This window comes from Polypterus senegalus, chromosome 10, assembly GCF_016835505.1.
Source record: "Polypterus senegalus isolate Bchr_013 chromosome 10, ASM1683550v1, whole genome shotgun sequence".
In the NCBI taxonomy this organism is placed as follows: Eukaryota; Metazoa; Chordata; class Cladistia; order Polypteriformes; family Polypteridae; genus Polypterus; species Polypterus senegalus.
The window spans coordinates 165,211,905-165,225,802 of NC_053163.1; the positions used below are offsets into that span (position 1 = coordinate 165,211,905).

Here is a 13,898-nt window from a genome sequence, read left to right on the forward strand (position 1 = left end):
CCAGCGACCTCGTGACCTCCTATTCTCTCCCAATCTGTCTACTGACTTCATAGGAAGAGTCACCAGAGATATGAAGGTCACTGCCGAGGTAAGTAAACTTCTCAACAAGGTCGACACTCTCTCCGCAGACAGACACACTGCTGATGGCCGTACCCAAGAGGTCATTATAGGCCTGGAGGAGCTGGAGAAACGTGATAGCAGCTGATGGGGAAGTCCCATAAGGAGGGAACAGCAATAGTCCAGCTGAGACTCCAACATGTTTCAGTAACTTTCTTTTTCAGGTCTTCAGGAATTTCTTTTGATGGAGACACTGTGTGCCAATTTCACATTGCTGGGAAGGTTCCATGGAAGTGATACTTTAAGAGGGCAGGCAGCAATCAGGCTTGGGTGTGTCTAATCTAATTTAACCCGGTATCATTTCAGTTTGGTTCATTGAGTGGCTAAGGGGACAATTACTTTTTCACGAGTAATGCAGGTCTTTCAATTAATCAAATTGTCATTTATTAAACTGTGCATTGTGCTTGCTCAGGTTGCCTTTTGTATTCTACCAAATGTGGAGATCAGAAACAATCGAGTTCTGTGAATAAGCAAAAACAGACGAATATCTGTAAGGAAGCAGATATGTTTTACGGCACTGTACATAACATACCTAAAACGCATGGGTGACACATACTGGAACCCCTACAGATTTTATTTTTTTTCTCCAGCTTTTGGAGTTTTTTTGTTTTTTCTGTCCACCCTGGCCATCGGACCTTACTTATTCTATGTTAATTAATGTTGACTTATGTTTATTTTTTATTGTGTCTTCTATTTTTCTATTCATTTTGTAAAGCACATACATTTTTTTGTATGAATATGTGCTATATAAATAAATGTTGATTGATTGATTGACATACTGACCACAACTCGTTTACCATAACGCGGTTACCATTGAATACGCGTATTGTTTTGTCGAATGATGGAGGAACCCTTACGTCCAATGGGGGCTAACTTACAGCCTCACATCCGACTGGCTAAACTGCTTACAACACACTACTCAACGGTGTCAATTTAATTAACTCTCATTTTCTCGAACGCTGCAGATTCCTCCCACTTCCAAAACACATACACGCTGGATTACGACCCAAAGGCTTCGATTCTGCATTTCAACTAATGCTGTCAAAACAGACTTCTGATCTCCGCGAGCTTGAATTAGTACAGAAAATACACAAAACCCACCTCAATGAACACTTCAAGTGGAACAAGAAGCACAAACTTTTATTATAAGACGAAGCTCCGGCGAAGTGAAGAAGTTAGCGTATCAAGTCAAGCCACGCCCACGGTAGGCATGCGCCATGACATCATCACGCCGAGGCTGTATCCCGCGCCCGCCCCTCCTCGGCGGAGCGAATTTTTTTTAAAGATGGCGTCCATCATGGAAGGGCCACTCAGCAAATGGACTAACGTCATGAAGGGCTGGCAGTACCGCTGGTTTGTTTTGGATTACAACGCGGGCCTTCTTTCCTACTACACGGTAAAAAGCCTGCAGGCATCGGGAAGATGCGTTAGGGGAGGACTGGGTACTGCTGTCTAAAGTGCGTTTAGGAGCTCGGGCTAACTGCGGAGAGGCCCTTTGCCAGGAGTTGGGAATCGGGGCAGGCACGCGGAGGGAGGCGGGGGAAGCTCTGCTTGACGGCTTGAAGGAGCCAATTGCTTTGCGGAGCGATCTTGCCGCGGCCAATAGTTGAGAGAGATGGGCGTGACCGGTCCAGTCGTGGCTCAACAAAATGGGATGTGGACAGGTTGTTTCTTGATTGCTTCTGTGTGTGAGTGCGAGTGAGTGAGAGGTGAAGTGGAGCTGATTCTTGTGGACAGTGGTGTGGTGGGTCAACACAGGTGGTTAGTGATGTGCTTCTGAGGTGACTTTCAATTTATGACTGCATTGTTTCAGGAAACCAGCGTTGTTTGAGAGCGGGCGTGGTCAGAAGGTGGCACTTTAGAAGTTTGACACACAGGCCCCGAACAAATGAAGGAAAGCAGTGGGGCTGCCGGGTCTCAATGTCAAAGCAGCGGACTTTATTTGTATGCTTCGGAGCAAAATTCAATTGTGTAGACCGTCAGAAACTTTCAGACGATGTGTGAGTCATGACACGGCAAGGCATATGAACATCAAGGACTTTATGAAAGGTTAAACACGCTTTAAGTTTTGTAATGGACTTTAAACAAATGCATTTCAGGGCACAGGTGTTGTATGTGTGGTGTTCACCATGAAACGCTGACATGGCGAGCCTAATTCCTTGTGAGTCTGAGACCAGCCAAATGTAACACTGGAAGCTAAACGTTTGTAAATAACTTTTTATATGCTTGTAATAAATAAAGAGTACCTGTATTAAAAGTAGTATCCTAAATAAGAGAATTGTTGTATAAGAAGAGTATACTGACAGAACAATCCGTTAGGCAAATGTAAACCAAAGTTATACGTTTGATGTAATTTTACTTTGATTTCACTAACTATTCTGAAAGTAGATGCTACTGGCTTTAGAGGTATCATAAAAATGTACATATTAAGTTAGTTAATCGGTAGAAGTCAGAGCACAGATAAGAGGAGAGTACTCCTGTAGGATAGTGGTGTTGTACCGTGTTAGCCATTATGAATGTAGAGCAAAGCCAAGCAAAATGACACCTTTTTTAGTTAGCCAATGACAGGTGTCATTTTGCTTGGCTTTTCTCTGTAGGATAGTGGAAATTCATCTGTTGGTTATTTTGTTTTTTCTTATGCACCATAGCAGGGATGGGACAATATCCTTCATAGGCAAGTCTCATGTAAGCGTCAGGTTCTAACCTTAAAGTTTCAAATCCAGCCTTAAATTGTAAAGATTACATTCAAGTGAATCGAGTAACTGGGTTTAATCAAGCGAGAAGAGTCCTAGTTGAGAAGACCCAAGTTTTTTAAAGTAAAACATAAGCGCTGACATTTCAACCACTATCGGCAGTTCATCTCATTATGATCATGTCTCATGTATACTAACCTACTAACAACATTTATTTGTGTAGTACATTTTTATACAAACAATGTAGCTTTTACAAGATTGAAAGAAAAAGTTATAAGGAAACAAAAGACAAATGAGATTTGGTAAGGAAATTAATAACTAACAAAGAAAAAAAATCTATATGATCTTATAAAACACAGATGTCTAATTAGTACATGGGTAGTGTCCTAGTATACAGTATCATAATGTCAGTTTATAAAGATGAGTCCAGTGATAAGTTCAGATTGCCAGGAGGACCGAAAAACCTCACAAAAACAAACAATCTGCAGGGGCTCCAAATCCAAAAGACCACCCAGTCCCCCCAACATAAATGTTCTTAACTCATTCGTCTTTATTTCCAGGCTTTGTCTTTGAGGATTCTTTGAGGATTCGATTCATTGGGTCTTGTGAACAGCTGAGGCACCCGCCTTCATTCCAGCATCTGGTGGCTGCACAGTGCCTTGATCTGGTGGTGGGCTGCAAAACGCCACCACAGAAGAACGAGAAATGAAAGCAGAAAGGCAGAGATTAGTACAGGTTGAAAATCTATATCTAAAATGTAGTTATGAAAAAGGCAAATTTAAGATAATGGGTTTTTAGCAGTTTATTTAAAATGCTCCACAGTTTAAGCTCAATTGGTAAAGTATTCCAGCTTTTAGGTGCATAACAGCAAAAGGCCACCTCACCACTTCTTTTAAGTTTGGCTCTTGGAGTTGTAAGCAGACCACCATATTTAAGGCTTTATACACCATTAGTAGTATTTTAGAGTCAATTCTAAATGACACAGGTCGCTAAAACTGGTGAAATGTGCTCAGATTTTTGCCGCAGCATTCTGCGTTAATTGCAACTGATTGATGTCTTTCTTAGGTAGTCCTGTTAGGAGTGCATTACAGTAATCTAGTCAACTAAAAACAAAAGCATGGATTGATTCTTTTTAGGGGCTTGTAATGTTATAAGGGGCCTTAAGCGAAGGAATGCAGTCCTACTTATCTGGTTAATGTGTAATTTGAAATGTCGTGCAGAGTCCATGATTACCTCTAAATTCTTTTATCTCCTCCTTGACCTTTTAAACTGAAAGGAATCAAGTTTATTTCTAATACCCTCGCTGTTTTCATTTTTGCTAATCATTTTGTTTTCCTAGTTTGAGAAAGTTACTACTTATCCACTTGGAATTGCTATGAAGACAGTGGATAACCGATCCAAAAGCATCACAGTCATCAGGTGCTATCGATAAGTAAAGCTGTGTGTCATCTGCATAGCTGTGGCAGCTCTCTGTGAGTTTTAAGATATTCTCGCCTAATGGAAGCTTGTAGATTGAAAAGAGCAGCAGACGCACGATAGATCAGCTGAGGACAGACTTTGTCAGAAGGAATTATTGTTAAGAAGTGATAGGAATCTGAATGTAAATGATCGGTTTGGGTTAAAGTTGTCTGCATACGTACTATCGATTTTCCACAGTTTCCTCATACATTTTGTTTTTTAACTATTTCTTTAACATTTGGTTCAAGTTCTTTTGAGTCCCACCCTGTGCACGGGTGTGCTGTACAAATACGGTAAATGTATTGAAAGATGGCTTCTTACCTTGGCAGTGCCATTCATGTCTCTGATGACTCTTCCTATGAAGCCAGTAAACGGATTGGGAGAGCATGGGGGTCATGAGGTCATATCTATGCAAATGGGCGAAGGTCCAAGTCTTTAGAGTCCTGGGGTTTCCAGTCTTGCTATATGGTTGCGAGACATGGATGATATCCAGTGACCTGAGACAAAGACTGGACTGCTTTGGTACTGTGTCTCTTTTAGAGAACCCTTGGGTACTGTTGGTTTGACTTTGTGATGCTCATGGAGTCGCGAATGATGCACATTACCTAGATTGTGAGGGGGTGTCAGTTATGGCACTAGATAGATAGATAGATAGATACTTTATTAATCCCAAGGGGAAATTCACATAATCCAGTAGCAGTATACTAATACAAAGAAACAATATTAAATTAAATAGTAATAAAAATGAAAAAAATTAAATTAAAACTATGGCCATGTGGTGCGTTTCCCAGAGGGTGATCCAGCTCGTAGGATTCTCGTCGTTGAGGACACAAATGGCTGGACCAGGCCAAGGGGTCGCCCAAGTAAAACACCTGGCTGCAGCAGATAGAGGGTCATTTCCGGAGGGTGGTACTGGACCGCTTGTCTGCCTGAGGGATTGCCAACTGGGATCCTGAGCTGTTTCCTCGTGTAGTGGGTGCGGCAACACAGTGTACCAGTGCAGGCTCCCCAACTTGACTTGAGTGTGCACGAGTATGCTCTACAAATACGATAAATGCATTGAAAGATGATGCATTTGAAAGGCTATGGCACTTCAAGTAATGTGGCTCCACAATCTGCTCTTATTTTAAAATAACTTCTGCACATAAAGTAGCCGTCAAAAGCCTGGACACACAGTTTCATGTTTTTGACAGAAATTGATGCCTTTCTTTATCAAATAACAAGATGCCATTAAATTCATTTAGCAAAACAGCCAAGACATTTGCTAGTGCTGCTGATAGCTTTTACTGCTTGAAAAGGGTATCAACTTCGCTTAAAAACAATAACATTTCTAGTTGTGCCTTTTTGACTTTTGACTCGTACTGTGATTTTTGCATATTTATAAATTAACTAACTGTGTAAACCAGTGCTGTAAAAAGCCCGGGCTCCTAGAATCCATGGATTCTGACACTTCAATCAATCACTTTGATTGTGCATTTTTGGTTTAGCAAGATCCTCTCTCCTCCGAGGTTTCATTTTGCCGATGTGTTTACCTCTGTTGTCTATTAGCAGTTAAGCGAGTTTCTCATTCCTCGGAGTTTTCGTTTTCCCGATGTGCTTGCCCCGCTTGTGTATTCGCGGCGGTGGTTTCACTTTGGAGACGGTCACTTTCTTTGAGCTTCATGCTGTAGCCTCGCACTTCCAGGCCAGACAGACATACACACTTTCACGTTTATATAAAATCTATTTTAACAATCCCTCTTCATTACCAAATCATTGCACTTGCGGAAAAGTATAGCAGGATTTTATCACTTATTTTTGCCACATTATCGCCCCTCCTTGACTTAACATCTGCTCAAAGAGGTGGACTGATGCAGGTGCTGTTGGTATTCTCACCGCCACTGTGAGCAGGGAGTGCGAGTCAATTTAGGTGCAGCCCATGATAGTATGGTAGCGTTCTGCTGAACTGGAGCCCTCAAAATTTAGTGTTTTTAATGTTGCAACGCTGACAGTCCTCACTTGGGTCCTGGTCGTCATTTAAAGAGGTAGAAGGCACAACTTGCACTGCTGTTCCACAATCCTCTCTAGTAAACAAAAGCATTTAGAAATATGCAATGTTCTTATAAATGATGAAAGGTTTTAAATAAAACAATGCAATTTCTCATTTCTGTCTAGGAACAGGCAAAACAATGGAATAACTTGCCAGCTGTATACCTTTGGCAGCGTTTAGCTTGTGTAATGTTTTTAATGACCAATATTTTCTCATCTCCTGTAAAGTAATCAAAAGTTGCCACACTGTAAAAGCACAAGGTTTACAAGTGCCAGCTCTTCTGGAGGAAATAAAACTGGAATATATTAAAGAGAGAAATTTTGTCCTCCACTAGGACCTCTGTGAGCATTTAACTAATCATTCAACCCAAAGAACCGGGCAGGAGGAAGCTTCTTCATTCGTTTTTCTAATTCCTCTTCATGAATTGGGAGCACCCTGTTAACAGGAGTCAGCAGATGGTCACAGAACAGAGACAGAGAGTCATTCTTCTACAACCGGATTCCAAAAAAGTTGGGACACTATACAAATCGTGAAGAAAAACTGAATGCAATGATGTGGAGGTGCCAACTTCTAATATTTTATTCAGAATAGAACATAAATCACGGAACAAAAGTTTAAACTGAGAAAATGTATCATTTTAAGGGAAAAATATGTTGATTCAGAATTTCATGGTGTCAACAAATCCCAAAAAAGTTGGGACAAGGCCATTTTCCCCACTGTGTGGCATCTCCCCTTCTTCTTACAACACTCAACAGACGTCTGGGGACCGAGGAGACCAGTTTCTCAAGTTTAGAAATAGGAATGCTCTCCCATTCTTGTCTAATACAGGCCTCTAACTGTTCAATCGTCTTGGGCCTTCTTTGTCGCACCTTCCTCTTTATGATGCGCCAAATGTTCTCTGTAGGTGAAAGATCTGGACTGCAGACTGGCCATTTCAGTACCGGATCCTTCTCCCACGCAGCCATGATGGTGTGATTGATGCAGAATGTGGTCTGGCATTATCTTGTTGAAAAATGCAGGGTCTTCCCTGAAAGAGATGACGTCTGGATGGGAGCATATGTTGTTCTAGAACCTGAATATATTTTTCTGCATTGATGGTGCCTTTCCAGACATGCAAGCTGCCCATGCCACACGCACTCATGCAACCCCATACCATCAGAGATGCAGGCTTCTGAACTGAGCGTTGATAACAACTTGGGTTGTCCTTGTCCTCTTTGGTCCGGATGACATGGCGTCCCAGATTTCCAAAAGAACTTTGAATCGTGACTCGCCTGACCACAGAACAGTCTTCCATTTTGCCACACTCCATTTTAAATGATCCCTGGCCCAGTGACAACGCCTGAGCTTGTGGATCTTGCTTAGAAATGGCTTCTTCTTTGCACTGTAGAGTTTCAGCTGGCAACGGCGATGGCACGGTGGATTGTGTTCACTGACAATGGTTTCTGGAAGTATTCCTGAGCCCATTCTGTGATTTCCTTTACAGTAGCAGTAGGTTGTGGTGCAGCGTCGTTTAAGGGCCCGGAGATCACGGGCATCCAGTATGGTTTTATGACCTTGACCCTTACGCACAGAGATTGTTCCAAATTCTCTGAATCTTCGGATGATGTTATGCACAGTTGATGATGATAGATGCAAAGTCTTTGCAATTTTTCGCTGGGTAACACCTTTCTGATATTGCTCCACTATCTTTCTGCACAACATTGTGGGAATTGGTGATCCTCTACCCATCTTGGCTTCTGAGAGACACTGCCACTCTGAGAAGCTCTTTTTATACCCAATCATGTTGCTAATTGACCTAATTAGTGTTCATTGGTCTTCCAGCTCTTCGTTATGCTCAAACGAAAAGCTTACTTTTTCCAGCCTCTTATTGCTACTTGTCCCAACTTTTTTGGGATTTGTTGACACCGTGAAATTTTGAATCAACATATTTTTCCCTTTAAAATGATACATTTTACTCGGATTAAACGTTTGATCAGTTATCTACGTTCTATTACAAATAAAATATTGACATTTGCCATCTCCACATCATTGCATTCAGATTTTATTCACAATTTGTTTAGTGTCCCAACTTTTTTGGAATCCGGTTTGTAGATAACTGAATTTGCATAACCGTTCTGAAGTAATGCTTATTCCGATTGGTTCGCTAGCTTGCATTGCCCTCTGATTGGTTCATTGGATTACAAACCCAAAATCTCATTACTACTACATTCTTGTCCTTCAGTATCCCATAAGTTCAGCTCTCGTTTTTGTTGCGGAAAGCTGTTTATGTGACAATTGGCAAATCTCCCTGGGTACGTGAAAGAACATGACGTTGGCCTGTTTCTTGTACCGTCTGCTGTTTGCTGTTTTTCGTCCTCTACTCATTTGATCACGTATGCAGCTCATGGGTGCAAAACATATGGAGCTGCTGCTGACCCTGTGAATGTGTTGTAAAGTGTGTATTCTTTCAGTTCCTGTGTTAAGTTCAGGCTGCACTTTTCGGTTTTGGTATGTGCGGCAGTGTCTCGCCATCTTGTCATGCCCAATGCTGAGTTGAGGATCATGTTGTTTTTCATGGTCCAACGGTGTGTATGACTTACCTTAGCGAGCGGAGTGTAAGTTTGCGTAGGTAGTCAGGTTTTCTGTTTGTTTCACGCTTCCATTGTGTGTCATTTAGCTGACGCATGTTTCCCCAGTGTGTGCAGTATGTTTCACTGTCCATGCTGACCACGGGGGTGTTCAGACTTGAACTTGAGGGACGTCATTTTTATATGTCATGGAGTTGTTTGCATGCACCGCTTGTGTTCTGTGTGCTTGCTACATGTACAGCGACCTCGTTGTGTAGGTGGCTTTGTTTTCTGTGAATTGTCCGACTCGACTTGGAATTTCTGACTCATAAACTCCCCCTTACCGTCTGTCTGACAGCATGTGAACCCAGCAAGTGACATCAGAGTTTCTTGTAATTTTGTCTGATGGTCTTTGCTGGAAGTTTTCAGCTTCCAGGATTAAAAGCCAAAAGTCTGTATGACCATCAACATCAAGTGACTCCGTGAGAACCCCAACTACAAAGAGGACTATTTCATTTATGTTAGGTAGAATGCCCAGAGGGGACTGGACGGTCCCGTGGCCTGGAACCCCTGCAGGTTTTATTTTTTTTCCCCAGCCGTCTGGAGTTTTTTTTCTTTGTTTTTTCTGTCCACCCTGGCCATCGGACCTTACTCCTTTTCTATGTTAACTAATTTTCTTATTTTAATTTCTTATTTTGTCTTTTATTTTTCTTTTCTTCATTATGTCAAGCACTTTGAGCCACTTTTTTGTTATGAAAATGTGCTATAGAAATAAATGTTGTTGTTCTAGCTCTTACATTTAAGTTTTGAGGTCATTACAAAGGATGGGCAGGTGGAGCTCTGTTGTGTTCATGGCGTGGAAGAGTGCTATCTCAAATATTAGTATTTGTAGCCCCTGAAGAGGAGGTGCTCCGTGGTATCCCTCCATGCTGAATGTCATGCACAAAACTATTTGAAATTATAGAGACACAGTACAGAAAAATAAATGTATTTATAAATTACATTTAAAAACACAAACGGCTGCACCAAAGAACTTTCAGAACTTGGTTTAGAACTTTATTTGCCCCCAGGGAGAAGTGACGTTTTACATAAGCTCTAGAAATACCTACATAAATAGGCAGACTTATTTTATACACACACACTCTGGTCTGAGCGCACACCAAAATGACTATAAAGCCAGAAAAGTTCTGAGTTGGCTGTTCCTGTCCCAGGGAGGTGCTCTGCAGGTGGTCCCCAACCTTTTTGACACCAAGGGTACCGCTTTACTAGAAGCAAATTTTTTTAGGGGCAGGTTCGTAGGGCAGTTTTATACACAATTTACATTACATTTCTATTATTATTAAGTTATAATATCGTAATAGAAATCATACAGCTTACCGTAATGCAGAATCAGTGGGAGCCCTGAACTTGTTTTCCTGCATCCAGAAGGTCCCATCTGGGGACGATGGAAGACAGTGACACGCGAAGTGTGTTGCTTATGTTCAGTCTACTCCGTAATCTCGTTCTGGTTGCTGTCGCTGCAGAAAACGCTGCCTCACAAAGATAGGATGTTGGAAATGGGAGCAGCTTCAATAGTTTCTTTCGTGTTAATTTTAAACTCCTTCTGCCTACAAGTTATGCTGACGAGAATTTTTCTCAGCATTTCCTTGCGATAATACACTTTCAGGGTGCGAATGATGCCCAAACCCAATGGCTGAAGCACTGCTGTGCAATTGGGCGGAAGGAATTCAATGCGAACATTATCTGAATGTGAAAGTATGTTGTGGGCAGCACAGTTATCAATCAGAAGCCGACTAATCCTCCTCTTCTTCTTCGTATTGTGAGGTTTCTGAACTCTTTTGGGATCCCCCCACCCAACAGGAACGTCACACTGCCGTGCATCCCGAAGCGTGATTCCAGCGTCTGTGTAAGATTGTTTGTCCATTGCCGGAGCAGGGAAACGGCAGGCTCGCAGCATGTTGTCCCGTTGACAGAGGTCCCAAAACCTCACATTTTCTTGAATGAGTGCCACATTAATAGGAATGTTTCTTGAAGGAGCATCACTGAACCACATAACGGCTTTTTCGCCGTCTACAAATGCAGCAGTTCACATACGTTTGCAACCCGAGATTTTTCTTCTTTTTTGCATATAACAAAGACGTATGCATTGCATTTGTCATTCCAACAGATTGCACCTCACAAACATTAACACTGTTATCGTTTTTTCGTGTCTGCCGTTTCTATGGAAGGGTGACAATGAGTTAAATTCCGATGGATGTTTGTCAAATGTTGACGAGCAATAAGAAAAAGGTATCACTGAAAATCACAGAAAACAAAAAAAACAAAAACAGCAAAAAAAAAACAGTACGAGAAAAGTTCGAAGAAAGATTTTTTTTTTTTTATATATAATGTTTCTGTTTGGGGATCGTTGTTCAAATGTGCACAACTGAGCTGCGACCACAGAACTAACTGCTCTGTGGATGATTCATTCAAGCATTTCAAGGTCACTTCGTTGTAATGGAAGTATCTGCTGCTGAATGTCCTTCGTAGTAACGAGATTTCTATAGACTTGTATGATATGGGGAAATTGTCAGAAACATAGAAATACTTTGTCGTAATACTCTCTCACCGCGGTCTCTCTCCTCTCTCTGTGCCGCTGCAAAGCGCCGCCCGCCTAGCGTTCTGAAAAGTGTCCTCGGTGAAGGGGGCAGCCTTTTTGCTGTAGCCCTTCACTGAGTGTTACTCGCGGCCCAGCTGTCGGACCACTACCAGGCCGCGGACCGGGGGTTGGGGACCCCTGGTGTAAAAGACCTCCGTCCCATTTCTTGATGCACTTCTGCTGAAAGTCCTCCGTGTTGCTGTGTCAGAGAGAGGATGTGCGGCGTTGCTCATAACTGGACTCAGTTTTGTTTTAATCGTCCCCTTTGCTACGACCTTCAGGAGATCCAGAGTGTGTCCTGTAACTCAGCCTGCCCTTTTAATTCGCCTGTTGATTCGGTGGGCCTCTCGTGAAGTCACACCACGCTGGCCATCACAGAGTTCTAGAAGATGTGAAGGATGTCACTTGCCACGTTAAAGGACCACGGCCTCCTAAGGTAAAGAGAGAGTCTAGTCTGCCCTTTCTTATGTAGTTCCTTTGTGTTATGAGACCAGTGCAACCTGTCATTAACATGGACCCCCAAGTACTTGGAGTGGACCACCTCAACATCCATTCCCTGAATAGTGACCGGACATGGAGGCTCTTTTGGTGCAGTGAATGTCAATAAGCAGTTCCTTGGTTTTGCTGATGTTAGGGTGCAGACAGTTTCCTTTACACGATGAAACACAATTTTCCACTCGACTTCAATACTGTGTCTTACCCCTTTTATCAAAACTAAGACAAAAATAAAACTCTGACGTAGAAATACTGAATAAACCTACACCAACAAAGACAAAACAATTTGCTCTTCAAATCCCAAACCTTAAAAGAACATCACGACCTCCAAGCCAAATGCAAAGCAAAACGTCCTTCGTTGTGTCCAAACAGCCAAGAAAAAGGATGCATCTCGCAAAGGACAGCCAGGGCTCTTACCTGGCTTTGACACCTTTAATGATGGAGACCTTGCCCGGGGTATTAACTGCCCTGGAATGGCAGAGGGCAGTCCCCTGACTGGCTACAGCAGCACCATGGGCTGGAAGTTTGGAATCTCGGCCCTGCTGGGGTCTGTGGTCACCACCAACTTTGCGAGGCTTTCACCACACCAGGGGGTGCTTCCAGACCTCACCAGTGTGCCACCTGGGGTACACCCAGGTGCAGCCTAAAAGGGGCCACCTACCTTTACTCAGGTGGAAGTGGACAAAGCTCGCCTGGGAGGTGGAGAGGAGGAGAAGGGAACAAGGTAGCGTGATAGGATCTGTGTGTGTTTAGTGCACTGCTGGAGCCTCTGTGTACATAAACTGGTTTTATCTAAATTGGGGTTGGGGTGGTCTCTGGTGCCCTCTACTGCCCACACACTTTAAATGGGCTTTAAATGTCAGGACCATTTGAACCAGTTGTGACAAATTAAAGCAACTCACTCAGCCACCTTTTCTTATGAGGTGAAAATGTGGCACTGATAACAGAAATTGGGAACCTGATCTATGTGTCCTTGAGGAAGAATATTGCACAAGGAGATCTGAAATATATGGAGGAGCCAAGATTATTTAGTGCTTTAAATATTGTCCTGAACCTGATGGGAAGCCGGTGAAGAGAGGCCCGTTGCAGAAACCTGTTAACAACCTGGCAGCTACTTTTGTAAACCAGCTGAAGCCGAGATAAAGAAGCCTGACTGACTCCAAGGTAATGGAGAATAACATGGCATGGAGGACAGTCTGCAGGTCTTTGGCAGATACAAAGGCCTTGATTTTTGGCCATGTTTCTGAAATGATAAATGTACTGTGGTCAAGGGTAGTTTCTATCTGTTGGTAGAAACAGGAAAAAATCAAAAATCAGCCCCAGGTTTTTTGCATTTGTTTTAATATGGGGGGAGAGAGAGAGAGAGGACACCAAGTTTATCGACAAGGCGGCAGATGGAAACAGGAGGGTTATAAAGCGGCACGTCTCAGTTATTCTCAAAATACATTTAAAAGAATATTTGTTTAATGGCAGCTTTATAGTGAATGTCTTGGAGTGATCCGGAACAATAGGATATGTAAAGGTAATAACCTGAAGCTTTGAACAAGTAGGCTACATGAGCAAATATAAACTGTACAGGCAGGTGACATGAGCCTGAGGCCACCTTGTGTGTGAAACTAAGAAATAAATCTCACTGTTAAAATATGGCCAAGTCATACCTGACATGGCAGGGAAGAGACAAGGCTGCATATTGACTTCATTTGTCCCTCCAAAGAGGAAGACCTACTTAGTGAGCGTCCACTAGGGGGTGTCAGACATGGCTTACCGAGTGAAAGAACAGGTAGAGCTTCATGTACAATACTCGGTGGCAATACATGTGGTACACAATATGTGAATTTTCCTGCCTTATGTTTAAGCATCTTAATCTATCCTAATTTTCATTCATTTAAGAAGCTGTGAGTTGATTCTTTGCCTCAGTTTCC

At 42.5% G+C, this 13,898-nt stretch overlaps 1 protein-coding gene across 1 annotated transcript in view; it reads left to right on the top strand.

The window, feature by feature from the left end:
* The first annotated feature begins 1,312 nt into the window (after nt 1-1,312).
* LOC120538295 (oxysterol-binding protein-related protein 9-like) overlaps nt 1,313-13,898 on the top strand; it is a 75,363-nt gene continuing 62,777 nt past the window's right edge. The window contains exon 1 of the mRNA XM_039767758.1: nt 1,313-1,513. Within this exon, the coding sequence (XP_039623692.1) occupies nt 1,328-1,513 (186 nt within the window). The 5' untranslated portion in view covers nt 1,313-1,327. The remainder of the gene's footprint in view (nt 1,514-13,898) is intronic.